The following is a 12,078-nucleotide window of genomic DNA, read 5'->3' on the forward strand; positions in this document are numbered from 1 at the left end:
TGGACATTCGGTTTTGGTGAGCGAACGGTTTATTGGGGCCATCATCGTCCAAAGTCGACCATGGACCTCTTCAATGACCCAAACCTCTTTACGGGAGGCCTGGAAGAACTGGTTGAGGATGGATTTCCTTCTGCACCATCGTTTGTGGACGAACTTAACCTTGGTGTTGACTTTGAGCCCGTTCAAATGGGCCATCACACTTCCGGAAAACACCAAGTTATGATGCCACCTGCTTCCTCTACGGCAACCCAGCAAAACATCCCTTCATACAATCATCAGATTGGTCACTATGGTGCCGTAAAGGCACAGAGTCCAAACCTGATGAGGCAGGTATTTTCCAGCCCTCATGGGTCAGGGGGTGGAGTTGGTGGCATGATTGCAGAGCAGCATGCTCAGTATCATAATGCTTCTATGGGCCAAGTTTCCCAATCTAATGCTATGTTCTACAGCAGCAGTAGCGCAATGTGGCTAAACCAGGACCAGAATGGTAACGCGTACCACCCTGTTAGTCAACTGCAGCAGCAGCCGTCACTTTCTCAGCAGCAGCAACTACACAACCATCATCTCCATGCCAGACAAATGCAATCACAGCAGCAACACCACCCCTGTCATCAGCAGCAGCAGAGAATGCGACAGCAGCTGCAGCAACCACAGGGTCATCAGCTGTTGAACCAGCAGCGGCACCATCATATTAACACGCAAGCTGTGCCTCTGCAGCAACAGCACGATTTTGCATTTCACCAGGGAGGTCAAACTCAGAGGGCACAGCAGGAGCATCATTATCAACACCAGGTTCAACAACACCAGCTATCTATTGGGGGGCAGAGGTTTCATTCTCGGGCTCCCCAAAGCAAGTCCTATATGGTGAGTGAGAATGACCCTTTGGCTGGCGACCTTAAGCCGAGTGGCTTCCATTTGAACATGGGAAATCAAGCCTACACTGGCTCCGGTCTGGTTGGAAATGCGGTGCCTCTGCCCATGCATTCAACATCTATGGTTCACCCACCAACCACATACTCTGCCAGTTCAACCTCTCCATATCAGTCAGCTCAGTTTCCTGCATACCCCGGAGAACCGGAAATACCCGGTATCAGTCAGCAGTCGTCTGTGCCTCTGCCCACCACTGCTCCCTTGGGCTCCGCTATGCCGCAGTCTGGGTCAGCATGTCAGTTTTCATCACTTGTGGATCGGCAGCAGACAAGAACGGCGATGAGCCAGACACAGGAGTCTGAGATGTTTGATGACAAAATGTCTTCCTTCTCTAACATGAGTCGTCAACTGCCTTCTGAACAGCCACATAGCTGTGGGGCTATCAACGCTAAAGGATACCAAAATTTAGAAGAGACTTTTCCACCGTTGATGGCTCAGGACGGTGAGTTGGACAGGCTGGAATCGCCTGATCTGCTGCCAGACATACTACCCCAACTGGAGGCCGCTCTCAGCCAACAGGATGAACAGTCAAACAGTTGCTGGGTGGATTCCAACCAAGAGCACCTGGGGCCACCACCAGTTGAAAACGAAGATGTGAAGGTAATTTAGCATTGTTTTATTTTTGTTTGTTTTCCGACAACCAGTTTAGCAAGAAAGTTTGCTTTAATGATTTGTGCAAAGCTGCCTGTAGTTTCAAAAGGGTGTGTTGTTTAAGAGGGCCTCAGACAGACAGGTAATCTCAGGTGCTATTGACTTTTCTTTCTTGGACATTACATTTATTGGCAACATTTCATAGCAATGTACCTGTTGCTCTGCCACATTTGAACCTTATGAAGCTTCTGTGGTGAGTAGAAGCTGTTCTGCTGAAGACCGAGCGAGCGTTGACTCTCAAGTATATTTTGTTCTGCTTTTTTCCACCTCGTCCACCTGGTAACTCCAGCTTTGTCCAACATTCCTACTGAAGTCATGGTGTGCTTGGCCTCAGAACTTAAAAACTCATAATTGACTGCAATGACGGTTTATTTGGGAACATGCTCAATACATGTCTGCAAATCAAATCATGCTGAGGGGTTGATGGCTGACTGTGGGGATCAGGCTGATGACAAGGTATGGTTGTGTATTGGCAGGTGACTTGCGATACAATGCGTACCCTGATAAAGGAGTGGTGATACGATACATGATGATATATTGCAATATTGTTTCAACAATATATTGTAATTAGAGCCATCATTTTAAAGTGCAGAAATCAGGTAATACAGTACAATATGATTTGCATGAAAAAGACTTGTGAGTTGTCTGTCTAGTTAGATTTTCAGTAGAATTTCTTCCACTACAATGGGGAAAACTCAGTGTAAGGGGTCGAAATCCCACTGTTGAAGTGCTTGAGAGAACCCCGGATGTACGGAATTAATTCATGGACAGCCTAAGGATACATCTGAACTCCAGACATCATCACAAGGTCTGATGACCTCAGTCATCTGACCCAGCTTGTCATGACTTGTGTCCAGCAGCAATGCACTACTCTTCAGAATTTCGGCTCCAAATCCACCTTGTGTCTACTCTGGAGTCTGACTTAACAGCTATGCCCAGCAGGCCTCAAAATATACACAGCGACAGACTTGCAAAGAGTCAACCTCAGAACTGTCTTCCAAAGTCCACCCGCATTTCCTAGTCCAGAGCAGTAGGCTGGCAGGCTTTGGTGGCCTTCTAAGCGGTTGCTTTCCTGAACAGGCAAAGCGAAACCTTTAGTTGGCATGTATGGTGTTGCTCAGTGCATTTGAGATTGCCATAGGAATAAAAAAAAATAACATGCGGCTGAATTCAATACTAGTTACTATCATCTTGTTTTCTTTTTCTTTTATGTTCTATCGACATAACGTCCATAAAAGCCGCTGCATAACAACTTTCATGGATGAAAAGAGCCCCCGTGAGCTCTGTGAGGTAGCAAAGCTTCCGTCAGTGGGTGGAAGGTAGGAAGACAGTGCTACCGCCTGCCTGACAGCCGTCTAAAAATGATAAAGGTACATCCATACTGGTCTGTCTATCTGCCCGCTGCACCGACAGCAGGTCAGGCCTGATTAGGCTAAGAGTGGAGTGTCTTCAGGACTTAGCTGTAAGCATACTTAGGGCTATATCAAGATGTGGGTCAGGGCAAGCCAGGAGCACTTGCACACTGCCTCGCTGGAGTGTGTGGGGGAGGTTGCACAGTGTTGTGGTAGCTGTCACACTTTCTGCGTCTGTGAGTGTGAGTGAATGCGCACGTGTGAGAGAGCAGGCAGGAGGAAAAGAGCATGGTGCGAGAGGGAGACTGGTTAGGACCCAAGGGAGGGGGTTTTGGGAGATGAAGACAGCAGCAGCGGCTCATGGAAAAAGACAGACATCTCTAGAAAAAAGAGGGGAGCGAGACTGAGAGGACGAGCCTGAGCTGGAGACGAGGAGTGAAGGGGGAGGCTCAGTGAATGCATTAGCTGGCTGTAACAGGCTCCAGGCAGTTCCCAGACCTCAGTTGGCTAGCAACTTAGCAGCATCCCCAGAGACACCACAAGTGACACATGTCCAGAAGCAAAAACGGTTTTATCACGTATTGGTCACAACACAACCACAGCTATCCTCCGAATAGATGTCAGCACTTCCATTACAAATGCAACGTCCAAATCAGACATTGCGTATGATTGGAAAGCTGCAAGTGTCAAACTGTCTCTGTGCCAACCATCAACATAGAAAGTCATGGAAATTCTGAATTCAAACAAAGTATCTGATTTGAGGCAGCATCTCAACTGGTACGCTGGTCCTTTTATGATGAGTCGATTTTAAGTTTGATCACTGAAGGCTAAAATGTGTTGATGGATTGATATCTAGTATGGTATGGTAAAATCTTTGGATCAGGCTGTGGGATTCTGTCATTCATCTGTCATAAGAAAAGCAAATATAGTCTGTCTAAAATGTAGTCTGTCCGTGTCGATTGCCCAGTTCCACACACGCCTCGCGTCCAGTAATGCTCATGATGTCATAGCATCTGAAATACCAGCCTTGCAAGCTTTCGATCTAACTATGTCTTTCAGCCCTCCAGGATTGTGCTTTTCTAAATTTCGGCCACACATGTAATTACATTTTAATCCTGATGTTGGCTGCCACAATTAAACTATACTTTTTTTGCATTTGTTTGCATGTATTTAATGGGCTTCTGACTGAGATCAAAGGCTGGCATGTTTGCCATCAAATTTGGAGACAGTAACTAGTAAGTAAGCCACTGGTCAATGTTAAATGTTGCTACTGCCACAAAATGTTGGGGGAACTAGAGAGGGACTATACTCCTATTCTCTAATTTCATTTCCTTTAAAATTTGGTTGTACTGTTATGATGACAATAAGGCTATGGCTGTAATGTTTAAATACTCAATTCTTAATCAAAAATATATATATTTTCTCACATCACTGATTAGTATTTACAGTTTTATTTTGCCTTATATTTTTTAAGTAAAGCAATAAAAAAGACTCACAAGGTATTTTTCCAAACATCAGGAATAATCATCACTAATTATTGTCATTACCGTATCGAGTATGATTATCATTTTTGCCATAATCGTGCTGCCCTATTCTGGATCTAGTAGAGACAGGTGTCTCATCTACAGCCTGTCAACTATAGTAGTGCAGGGATAGAAAATAATATATTTCCCTACTGTTCTGTTTCTGTTTGTGTTAGCTGATGGAACACTTAAGGATGATTTTTTTTCTATTTTGTTTAACTTGCATAAAGAAAATGATCTCACAGAAATGTCACTTTGAGCAATGATTGAAGAACTTCTAAGCCTCTGTTTTTGTCAATCTAGTTGGGCTGGGAAGATATGCATTTGGTCCAATTCAATATTTTCCCAATATTTGGTTGCTGATTCGATTTATATTGTGATCCTTTGTCCGATTTATATCGTGATTTGGATTTATCGATTTTAAAATGAATAATAATATATATAAATAAAAATCTGCATCACAATTTCCCGCAGACATTTGGTCAAAGTATAACCATAGTTATATTTATGTATTTAAAAAACAGAATTATATTCTCATTACTGCTATACAAAGCACCTTATGTGCAATATAAAGATGCCAGAACACCATCTGACTGTCATTTTTGGGGGGGCTGTATTGTTTCAGTGATTGAGAGGCTGCATTGTCACAGACCTAAGTGCAGATGCAGACCAATATCCAACTACTTTCCCCACAGTTTCACAGCCCAGGACGACCATCGATCGCATAGATGGTGTTATTCCATTATCTACAATCCTCCAGAACTATACTCCGCAGTGGTTAACAGAGGGTGCTAACATGCTAGCGCAGGATGGTCAATTCTCTCGTAAGCAGTGTTAAACTCTCACAAAAGAGTTTTTTGTCAGTTGCCAAGTGACTTAATATGTTTATATATGATGTTTGGCGCCATCATAATGTAAGAAAAAAATCAAATCTGTGCAAAAATATTGATATTTACCATTGTCACAAAAAATTGCGATATATTTGAGAATCAGTTCAACAATATAGTACTCTTCTACATGGTTATTGTGATAGCACATGCACAACATTGTTCCTTTGACCCCTGTATTTTATTTAAATTTCATACAGTTTTAAAATTCTTTTATCAACAGAAGTCCGAACTCTGATAAATATTGTGAATTCCTTGAAACAACCTGTCGAAGTACTTGGTCAATGAGTTCGATTTCCAAAGCAATATCAGCTAAACTGTAGCTGTTTATTCATTGCACAAATGTGTAATTCAATTAAGTTACACTGCAGTTTCTCTGACAGTTGACCTATAACCTCCTGACCTTAGTAATTGCCCAAACCAGCGCAGACATTAGTACTACTCAGACGAGCCTCATGCCTTCAGGCTCCAGCAAATTGACTTGCGTGGTGCTCTCAACACCCAGAAACAGTAGCTTGACCAAAAGCGAGATAATCAACACTGGCGTTTTTTTTTCTCCCCAAAGTTCCTTGATTGAAACTGGGTCATAAACCGCAGCTCTTCGAAAGAGCCTCTCCCTGTCTGTGTCAACATGCAGCGCTGTGCTGCTGCTCACAGGCTGCCTGTGCTGCACATGGGCACTGATGTGTGAAGAGCCTGCTGATAGTGTGTTTGCTGAACAGGCAAGGCATCAGGGGATCACTGCCCACACTTCACTCCCCTGCAGTGGTTGTGGCTAATTAGGATTTCAAATGCTTGCTGTGGTCAGCTGCAGCTGTGACAAGCTCTTCAGGCTCAAGATTGAAGCGCTGTCCAAAGTCTGCTGGATTTGGGCGTTAGCGCAGTTAAGGATATAACTCCCCGTGTCCGCACATTAGCGGCTGGGATATCGCTTGTCCCTTCCTTGAACAGGCTCTTTCATGATTTGCCCTCTGACGTCTGTGTCCCTTCAAACTCAGCGTTAAATGGCAATTGTTATGATCTGGTCCAATGACCTGATTGAGATTCCATAATGATCCGCGTCATGTCCGACCTTTCCTGGTCACCTGACTGTGGTCCTGCTGTCACCAATCCATAGATGGACTGCGCCTAGCTTTACCCCGTCAGGTAGTTCTTCATCCTGACACTGGGAAATTGATTCAAAACAAACTCCTGCGCTTGAAGCCAGTCATCATCAGGCGTGACATTTAAACACCTCCCTTCTCAGGGCGACACTGACTCATCGGGAGCTCAATTATCCTCTGCACCAGGCGCATGGTGTCTGGCTTCATCTTAGCCCCATCATGCACCAGCACTCACCTGGGTGTGAAAACTGGAACCGGCTTTTGATGGGAAATAGGAATTAGCTTTCATTGTTTGACAAGTCCTGCCCCAGGCGAGTTGAAGAATTATCACAAGAATCCAACACCTTTTCCTGACCTTATCTAGTCCTTTTTACCGGTCTGAGTCATCCAGTATGCCGTTATGTTAAGGAAGACCATTGCATCCTTTCTTTGCCAACTGTGTCCAGACCATTGAAAAGCCAAAAAAGCAATGCACTACAAAAACACTCAGAGAGTGCAGACCTCCACACTGCTCATATCCTTGTTTTTATTTTTACCAACATTATCGCACTACATTTAAATCTCATTGTTGACACGCTGTTAGCAGCAGAAACCCGGGAACACACAACATTCAAGTGGTGTCCTACCGTCTTAGTTTGTGAATTGGCCTCTTCTTTAGCAACCCTAAAACAGTGTTGTATGAAATTCTGTTCTGAACATAGCATGATGACGTCTCTCGAGACTCGGCTAAAACAAGCAGCACCAGACTCATAATCAACTGATGACTTCATAGTTCATACACCTGATGGGTGAAAAGGTGACTGGCTGGAACAGAAACCTGCACCCACTGCCGCCCTTTGAGGACCGGTTTGAGACCCCTATCTAGACAGTAAAACACGAATGAAAACATGACTTCCTTGCCAGGTAATTAATTCACAAAGCAAATAAGGAAGCTAAAGACCACTGCAGTTAAGATTCGAAAAGACAAACTTGTTTCAGTGTGTATACAGAGATAATCCACTAACCTCCCTGCGCATATATTTGCTTTAACATAGTGAGTAGGTTTTTTTGTGACTATGGCTAAATATCCTCAACTGGTCTCTTCCTGCTTTTTTGCATCTCCACATACTACATACACTGTAGTTGCAACCTCAGTGTCGATATACAATGGGAGAGGCTGCTTTAGCAGTTGCTAGCGTATCATTTGTAAACTACAAATGGGTTTTATTTGGGTATTTGTGTGGGTGCTTGTTCTCTCAGCTCATTCTAATATAAGTAGCCAACGGTTTTTCTTAGTTTTCATTCAACACCACTATCTTTGCATGTTAACATCACCATGATCCATGGATGTTGGTGGAAGATTATTGCTATATTTTGTGCAGAAAATACAGAAAAGACCTCGTATGAATGAAAAGCATGAAGAGTGTGATGATGAGATGAAGACTGTTAAATTGAAGGAAATAATTGATTACTGGGGTTGAACTTTCTCACTTACTCATCAAATTAAACCACGTGTCAGTTAACAAAAATGTGGCTTTCAGCTATTATAATCACATTAGACCTCTCAAAATAACTTGACAATATACAGGGGTTGCGTTTCAGAACCCCTTTTTATATGAAACCATCTATTCTGCTGCAGATTGGGATCTGATACCAGATACCAATAACTTTTTGTCGATTGTGTGTTAGAAAATGCAACCAGAGGTCAATATAATACCTGGAAAAAAACAAAAAGAACCAATCCTATTAAAAAAAATTGCAGTATTTATCAAATTAAGACACATGAAGATGATAAATAGAATACAATATGCTGCTTCATTTGACCAACAGAATGACATGCATAAGTTAAGATTGACTTCGTTGAGATAAGGAGGACGAATGAGTGATGTGGGGCTGAAATTTCATGTCAATCAAGACATACTTGATTTAATGTCCCCCTACTGTGTTGGAGAAGCGCAAACTTCTGACATTACTTCTTGCTTCACTATTTATGTACATGCTGAGGAGCCTCACTCGTCCATTTTGCTCTCCTGCATGAGACCTCCGCGAACACTAAACACTTGTACTTCTGCTTCCAACTGACTCACTTATACCGTAAATACGGCGCATCGCTGTTGTGAAGTAATTCCACGCGGCGGATGTGGTTATAAGTTCAGCTCCTACAGCTGCCAAATCCTTGCATTCTAAGTGGCTGCAAACTGTGGAATGGATTTCCTGAACGGAGGCGTCTCATTGAGACACAGCGACATCCAGGAAATCCATTTCACTGTTTGCGGTGAGCAAGCAGAGCAGCTGACAGGGGAAAAATTTCAATGGACAATATGAAGCCAAAACTCTGCTCCTGGATCAGAAATATCTGCCGGTTGGATTGGCAATTTTCAATCCATCAAAAATGCTGCTGTCTGAGCCCCATACTGATGCTCGATTTTGTCAATCCCATCCATCCTCTGAACAACAGAAATGCTATGTTCAATGCCAGAAAAAAAGGTATTTAACTCATTACGTTTGTATAGATTGATAAATCAATGTATGCTGCGAAATGTATTTATGCTGCATAATATGATGAAAAAATATAATGGAAATTGTGATCTGCAAAGTGTAGGAAGTGAATCAGCCAAAGAGCTCTTCTGTGTTGAAAAACTTTATCAGAATGAACGTAAATGAAGTAAACAAAGTTTTATGGTTGACATTATAATGTCCACAAAGACCATTGAACCCCAAAAATGTATTGCCACTTCTCTAACACCAAATAGGAGATTGTTATTACTGTATAATAAGCACCCGTTTTTGTTTGCTGGTGAACAAAGAAATGCATTTGTCCAGATTGGCTAAAGATGACGCCTAGACAAGTACTAGCTAGTAAAAAATGTAAGCGTATTTTCTAATGTGCCTTTCCTCCTCTGCTGTGGAAACCAAAACACATTCACACTATCAAGGGAGGACTAAATATCTGGCACCAGTCAGAAGTTAGCACTGGCAACTGCAGCTGGTTTGCTGGTAATGGAGACCCGACAAGTGTTCTGTGTTGACATCTATTCATTCAATAGTGTTTCATCTCCTCAAGATTCAGTATTAGCTCAGAAGATGTTGCTTTTTGTGATACATGTCGGCATAATAATTCTGTTCAGCAGCTCTTTGTGCTCGCTTGTAACTTTGAAGGAATCACGTCGCCGTTTTTCTTGATATGAAGATAAAGGACTTGTAGCCAAACCGGATTGAACTATTATCTTGATCTTTTGGACAGTTCTTGTGCATCCACCACTTAATCTTCTCCCTTCTAGTCCATCAGCACTGTGTCTCCTCATTGCCATGATAGATCTTTAATGATTGGCCTTGTGAAGTATTGGCCCGCGCCGGCACTCAGCTGTAATTTTCATCAGACACAACCAGAGATGGGAGTGGAGAGAGTGCCAGATACTGATGATCGTCTGGGCCGCAGTCACAGCAGCCCGCTGGCAGTGACACTGAGCAGCAGCAGGTGCCTCCTCCCAGCATGCTTTGCTTGTGTAGATTTATTATCTGCACTGGTGTCACCCTGCCCTGGCCTGCGAGGTGCCTTCTAAATGAGGTTAAATGCTGGTCCTCTCAGGTAGGCCTAGCTTTTTAATGTCTAACAATCTGGCGGCATCGTCTGCAGACCGTATTTAGATTTATATAACCAGACAGTTGGCCTACGAGACTGGACAAGCCGCGACATAATCTGCCCTGAAATTCGAGACGAGTACAGTCTCACCCCGCAACCAAGACAAGGGAGGGCTGGAAATGCTGTCATGATCTAGAGGGGATGAAATTTTAAGAAACCTACAAGCATAAAAATAAGTGGGTAGATAATTGAAATTTGGAAGGCTGTAAGCAATCTCTTGTCATTTCTAAGAGAAGGTGAGGAGCTAGAACAGTTGGACGTGGAAAGAATTGTTGACTTTGAGATACACTGAATCAATGACGTTCATTTTCCTTACAATTATATGCAACTCATATCTCCTAATGACCGCCACCATTAAATTACGCTGATCATCACTGACATGCACGTACCCCAGATGGTGACCAACCAAGAAAATCTATATACATCCTGGCTCACCCCCAACTGCGCTACTCTTCTCTTGCTAAACATCAAAAGCATTTCTTTTTCGTTTTTCTCTCAGTCTGCTTTTCAGTCCTTGACCCACATGGCCACATTTTTTGCAAAGTACAACCTGAACACTTCATGCTCCCTCATTTTTTAATCCAAAATATCACCGTATTATGACTTTGTTTGACTCTGTAAAAGCGTACATATTCATTTGCTCCCTTGCAATTGTTTAATTATTGGGTAGCTATTTTTTATTTATTATTGATTATCTCACATTCATATTTAAAGTGTCATTTTGCTTTGAAAGCGGTTCACATAGTCATCGTAAAATAGAGCAAGGCACAGTTTTAGCGCCATGAAAAATCGTGATTACAGTATTGATCATTATCATTTTGCCCATAATCATGCAGCCCTGCTGTGACGACTTGCCTCTGGGAAAGAAATGAACTTTTAGTTTCAGATGTTGCTTTCACAAGCAAGCCTGACAGTCTGGTTCAACATTTTTACCCATTTTCACACGTATTATTCTTGTTGATTTAGGAAAAGAGAAGCCTTCAAGTGACAGGAGATGTCTTTGTGACAGCACAATTGTTTTATTAATTATATCACACCACTTCACATTCTGTGAATTCAGTTGGGTAGCTGGTTCTGTTCACACAGAGAACACACAGACATTATCATTTCTGAGGATGAAAAACCTTATGTAGGAATATCAGCAGAATGAGGCAAACCCAACGCAGGCAGACACAGCTAGACTAGCACACACCTCAGGGAAAGCCTGCTGCTGCAGTGCACACGTTCCAATTGGTCGCTCATTCACACGCTGTCTGTTCACCTCCCCCCTGCCACATGCACACACACACGCACACACACTCAGTGCTGGCGCTGGCTCACTGTCGACTGGCCTGTCTGTTTGCATCCGGCCTCATCAGCTCATTTGTTTGGAGCGCTGCCAGAAGAGGGAGGAGGGGCGGGGGATAACTCCAGGGTCAGAGGTGAACAGGATGTCAGGTGGGGTGTGCTCATGGTGGAACAGGAGGGGCTTGTGAAGGAAGAGGAGGAGCGCGGAGAGAAGAGGGAGGAGGAAGTTGTACTTGGACTGAGTGTGTCAGGACCATGTGGGAACTTTGCCAGCAGCGAACTGAACCGTAGGTCTGAATTTAAAGTATGTTCTTTTATTCTCCCTCCTCTTCTAACTCGACTGCTGTCAAGCCATTAAACGCCTGTTGTTCCTTTGAGTTCCTGAGCTTGATTGTGAATGTGGTGAGGTTAAGTGTGGGGTAGGTGTTTGAGCATGTGAGACTAGGAAGTGTTGCCATTTTATTGTGACGTACTGTAACGTCATTGAATGTTTCTATGACCTTTGACTGCTGGAGCAAGTGGGACATGGTGGTGGCTTGAACACCAAAGGAACCTCATGGTATGGAGCGACTGTTGAGTGCACAGAGCTGGGATTGTAGCTTTTTTGTGTGAACTTAAATCTATAAATGATCAGTTTAACCTAGTGACAATGCTCTTTTATCTAAAATACTTTGCTTTAGAAGTGTGTGACTTGAGAAAGTGTATACTGTTGGCTGGTCCTCT

At 43.2% G+C, this 12,078-nt stretch overlaps 1 protein-coding gene across 6 annotated transcripts in view; it reads left to right on the top strand.

The window, feature by feature from the left end:
- Positions 1–12,078, top strand: part of chd9 (chromodomain helicase DNA binding protein 9) — an 87,586-nt gene that overhangs the window by 12,549 nt on the left and 62,959 nt on the right. For 5 of the 6 annotated variants that reach the window (XM_053866681.1, XM_053866675.1, XM_053866676.1 and 2 more), the window contains exon 2: positions 1–1,530. This exon is cut by the window's left edge and continues 13 nt beyond it. In XM_053866681.1, coding sequence (XP_053722656.1) covers positions 61–1,530 — 1,470 coding nt within the window. In that variant the 5' untranslated portion in view covers positions 1–60. Of the gene's footprint in view, positions 1,531–11,520; positions 11,660–12,078 lie in introns of those variants that run through there. The other variant, XM_053866680.1, reaches the window with a different exon arrangement.

The sequence above is a fragment of the Synchiropus splendidus genome, chromosome 5 (genome assembly GCF_027744825.2).
Source record: "Synchiropus splendidus isolate RoL2022-P1 chromosome 5, RoL_Sspl_1.0, whole genome shotgun sequence".
Taxonomy (NCBI): Eukaryota; Metazoa; Chordata; class Actinopteri; order Syngnathiformes; family Callionymidae; genus Synchiropus; species Synchiropus splendidus.